Source organism: Notothenia coriiceps, unplaced genomic scaffold, assembly GCF_000735185.1.
Source record: "Notothenia coriiceps isolate Sejong01 unplaced genomic scaffold, NC01 NC01_scaffold00030189, whole genome shotgun sequence".
Classification (NCBI taxonomy): Eukaryota; Metazoa; Chordata; class Actinopteri; order Perciformes; family Nototheniidae; genus Notothenia; species Notothenia coriiceps.
In genome coordinates, this window is record NW_011362890.1 from 1 (window position 1) to 4,901 (window position 4,901).

A 4,901-nucleotide genomic window follows, 5' to 3' on the forward strand; every position below is an offset into this window, starting at 1 on the left:
TGTTCAAGTCCCCCTATCATGATGAATGAAAACAATCTGCGTGTTGATGGAATGTACTTTCTTTCTATTGACGAACACGTCCTCATCTTTTGATGGCGCAATTATTTTTATGTGCGTCCCGTCAATAGCACCGACCACACCGGGCATACCTGCATTGCCATGAAGTTGGCTTTGATCCTGTGTAGTTGTTGATTGTCCAAAGGAAACCGGATAAACTGTTGGATGATATGTGGTCTAGAGAGCGCGTTGTTGGTTTGGTTTATGGCACGGCTGACTGATGGTTGCGATATTCCTAAATCGTCGGCATTGCAAAGTTGCATTTTCCCTGTTGCTAAATATCGTAGTGTTGCCAAACATTTTATTTCCGGACTAATCGGGTTATTCCTGTTAGTCGGGGATGTTATTGCATCCCGCACTAATTCCACAACAAGTTTGATACCCTCACGATTTAGCCTATATCTCTTGATCAATTCACAGTCTTCCATTGTCTCCAAAACATTTCGTCTCTCAGCCATTTTCAGATTCTTTGTGAATAGGTCTTACTGAGTTAGGAGTCCTCTCGAGGACTTTTAAGCTCTCCCAGACTTAGGTGCTACTTTTAGGCCTAAAATACTTTGTGAATTGCTCTTAGTGAATAAAATTAGGAGTCCTAAATTTAAGACTGACACGCCCATTATGTTTAGGAGTTTCTCCTAAATTCGCCAGTTAGGAGCTACTTTTAGCCCTAAGATCCTTTGTGAATACGGCCCCAGGTCTGTGGTTGAGACACATTGAAGAGACGGATCACGTTTTGTTCTACACATTAAATCATCAGCAGTGACCCCACTGGTGATTTCTGAAGAGTGGACGTGTCTGAGAAACGATGGTTGTTACCAAGTGGCTGAATAGGACTACAGAAGTCGTGGAGGCCGTTGTACGTCATGACGCCGAACACGTAAACACTCCTCTAAGTTAGTTTCTGTTCTGCTTGAAAGCAAGTCCCTGCCTCCTGCAGACTGTTCAAACAAACGCTTCAACTCGTACCATCTAGAATCTGTGTGTTTGAATATGGATCTGAAGTCGGCGTGACGTTGAAGCAGCGACCCTGCTGTAGCTCCTTTATAGCATCACGTTAGCATTTAGCTTCTGGAGATTAGATTTATGATTAGAAAATTATAAAAGTAGACATGTGGAGATTATCCAGCTGAGCAAAACGTGATCCGTCTCTTCAATGTGTTTCAACCACAGACCTGATTTACAGCTACTTTCCTAAATCCTATGGAGAGATCTCATTGCTTTTTGATGAAGGATCCGGAAGGAGTTCACTTCCGGGTTTTAGGACGCGTCACTGCGGTTCTCTATTCCCACGGCGCCTGCGCTAAAGCCACAGTGATGGGCAACCTGTTGAGAGACGCCGTCGAGGAACAGTTTTTAACCGTACACGTGCATACAAATCGTAAAAGTACCTTTTAAGTTATGAAGTTATGAGCATTATCAAGACAGAAAGAATACCTACGTTGTTATTTTATTTTATTTGAGTTTTGCCTATTTCTTTTGAATAATGTAAAGGCCTATTTTCTTTGCTGCATGTGCAAAAGTTTGTTATTTTATTTTGAGCAAACACATCGCAACGTCTTCTAAACCATCGGAGGCCGAGCAACACTTCAAACTGAGAGTAATTTAAAGGAAAGAAACTAGTTAGAACTTTCTGTTTCAGGCGTCTAGTGTCTCGATGGAAAGTCAAGGAAGGAAGCCACGACACTGTTTCTCTGTTGTTCATAAAGCATACAGCATCAGAGCACGGTGCAGAGTCTCGAGATGAGTCCCTCCTTCTTATTAAACATCCATGTTGTAGTCCTCTGTATAGAAAACTGTAGTTTCCATAGTTTCCCCACAGCAGCAGACGCACATTTATGACATCATAAACACGTCAGATAGAAAGTGCAGTCGATTCTCTAAAGTCTCTTCTCCTAAGTCCTTTTGAATTCTCCTATCCGCTATCCCTTAACCCCGTGACCTTTCACTCAGAGGTCAAGGAATAGACGATAGGGGTGCCCATTACGTCGATCGCAAAGGTAGTGTGGGTAGATTGCATGGCATTGAAAAAATAAAAAGAATGTTGATGATCGGCCAACTTTAAAAACTGTTTTTTAAAAGTTGGCCTATCATCCATCCTTACTATGGTATTTGCCACTTGATTGACGTACAGGTAAGCCAGTCTGAGTTGTATTGTGCCATACAGGTTCATGATCAGCCTCAGAGAGAAACACCTGCTCACCTGGCAGAGCTGTTAGCCTCACCTGCTCAGGTAGAGAGGAGCTGTGATTGGTTCATTCTGTTCTGACAGAGAGGGGAAGCCCCGCCCCTTCCTGTGTCCATGGGAACTTATTTCTGAGGAAACGTACGGTAGCGAGAGACGAACAGTTTATCTTTCAGAGACTCAGACTGTGTTAAACATGGAGCACTTCAAACAGGACCAGGAAGGACTGCTCTCTCTCCGCTGAGCATCAATATGTTTCTGTGATAAGGTCTCATGTTGGTCCACAGGAAGGGGCGGGGCTTCCCCTCTGTGAACTCTCTTCTTTTATTGATGACTCTCCTGTTTCTGTTCAGAGCCTGTCAGGCTAGAGGGAGGATCCAGTCGCTGTGAGGGAGACCTGGAGCTGAGAGGTGAGGGAGACCTGGAGCTGAGAGGTGAGGGAGACCTGGAGCTGAGAGGTGAGGGAGAATGGAGACCAGTGTATATTTATGGAGACTGAGAGATCTCGACTGTTGCTGTGCTATTTCCTAGTTTGACTCGATAACTAATATAAAGAAACTGGATTCTATAAAATATTATTTATTGGTATCTTATAACTTGCGTAGAGGGAAACAAAAGGAACACTAAAAAGGTGTTTCTGTAATTCAGCTTTTAGTGATATTTTTTATTTGGCATGAACAGAATATTTTTACATTTTCTTTTCAGGTTAGAAATTAAATTCATTTCTTGCACATAAATTCATTTGACTCCAGAAATGAAACAAAAAAAAAGCGAAGTATCTTCTGCTTCCCCGCTCAGAAGTCTTCCTGTCCTTAACGAGCTTCCTGTCCTTAACGAGCTTCCTGTCCTTAACGAGCTTCCTGTTTGTGGTTAAAGTCTTTAACGTCGTGCAGTATTCATCCTTTAATGACGGCGATCGGTCGCAGTTTGATCGCCTTCTGACTGATTCCTGCGTCGTGACACGTGTTCACAACGTCCGTCACGTTCTTGTACGATTCAGGAGCCTGAAGGAAACACGGGAACACAATATTTTAGTGTTTGCATAGTATGGAAGAGGATTAATGCCAAAGAGATGAAAAAAAAGAGAAAAATATTGAGAAACAACAAAGAAATCCATTGTTGTTTGCAACGTACGGAAGCCAATTCACGCCAAAGTGTAAAAAACAAAAAGATATTCAGAGGGAAGTTAAAAAAATTAAATGCTTGATTGTTTGAACAATATGGAAGCCAATTAGTGCCAACGTGATGAAAAATAAAAGATTATTGAAAATAAATAACAAATCTGTCAATAAGAAATGTATACTGAAATTAAACTAATAACAATTTTAAAAAGCGTGGATAATGTCTAAGATTAAAATAACAAATATATGAGAAGGGTTAGGTGAGGATAAAGAGTTAGAAAATCACATTTCCGTAAAAAAAACAAACATTTTAAATAGAAACTAGTATAATATATATATACTGTATATAAAATTACAAATATGAAATTATGATATTTGATTAAATTACAAAAAAATTCAACAAAAGATTATTTTCTTGAAAACCAAACAGTTACAGACAGAAGAGGTTTAGTGCCAATTTTGAGTCGCAAAAATAATATCAAAATGTTTTCCCGAAATGGTAGAGGTGACAAAGTCGCCGCCACAACCCAAACTAAGAATAACCCAATAATTATTGAATTACTGATGTAAAAAATAACCCCTCCTCACCTCCTCCATGACCAGTTTTGGCGAGGCGACCCTGATGGCGATTCCTTGATCGGCGAGTTTGTCCAAAACGTCCTGGAAGCCGATGTTTCTGCGAGATTTCGCCCGGGACAGAGCGCGACCCTGAACACAACACAGGTACAGATCAATTAATTATTAAAATATACTAGAATACAAATGTACAAGAATTAAAAGTAGAACATTTAAGAGAGAAAACAACAAATATTTCCTGAAAAAAAATGCCATTATTATCCGAGTTTTTTTAAATTCCAAATATCAAATTTATGAGAAAGCAAATTCATTAAATTAGTTAAATCTCGTACGGCTCCGTGACAGGTGGTCCCGAAGGTCTCCGTCATGCCCTTCTCTGTGCCGGTCAGGACGTAGCTGCAGGTTCCCATCGTTCCTCCAATCAGAACCGGCTGTCCGGTGAGCTGAAACACAAACAGAAACAAAACAGAAATGAACCAATTAACTCTCCGTCAGCTCGTTAAGATGCTTGTTAAGACCCTGGTTAACAGAAACATACATTTACCAATTAACTCTACGTTGGCTCGTTAAGACCCTCGTTAAGACCCTCGTTTAGACCCTTGTTTAGAGACTCGTTACGACGCTTGTTAAGACCCTCGCTAACAGGAACATCAATTCACCAATTAACTCTACGTTAACTCGTTAAGCCCCTCGTTAAGCCCCTCGTTGTTAAGCCCCTCGTTAAGCCCCTCATTAAAACACTTGTTCAGACTCCCGTTAAGACCCTCGTTAAGACCCCTCCTTAAGATACTTAAGACCCTCGTCATTAAGACCCTCGTTAAGACACTCTTCGTAAAGACACTCGTCGTTAAGACGCTCGTTTTAGACACTCGTTAACACCCTCGTTAACACCCTTGTTCAGACACTCGTTAAGACCCTGAGGAAGACACTCGTTAGCACACTCGTGAAACAGAATCAAATTCACA

General features: G+C 41.1%; 1 protein-coding gene across 1 annotated transcript; it reads right to left on the reverse strand.

The window, feature by feature from the left end:
• Positions 1–2,873: 2,873 nt before the first annotated feature.
• On the reverse strand, positions 2,874–4,881 carry LOC104959270 (tRNA-splicing ligase RtcB homolog). Its single transcript, XM_010787138.1, has 3 exons — positions 4,269–4,881; positions 3,949–4,068; positions 2,874–3,243 (listed from the first exon to the last, which is right to left on the reverse strand). Exons 1-3 carry the CDS (start codon positions 4,344–4,346, stop codon positions 3,136–3,138), a joined length of 306 nt encoding a protein of 101 aa, XP_010785440.1. The 5' UTR covers positions 4,347–4,881; the 3' UTR covers positions 2,874–3,135.
• Positions 4,882–4,901: the final 20 nt, after the last annotated feature.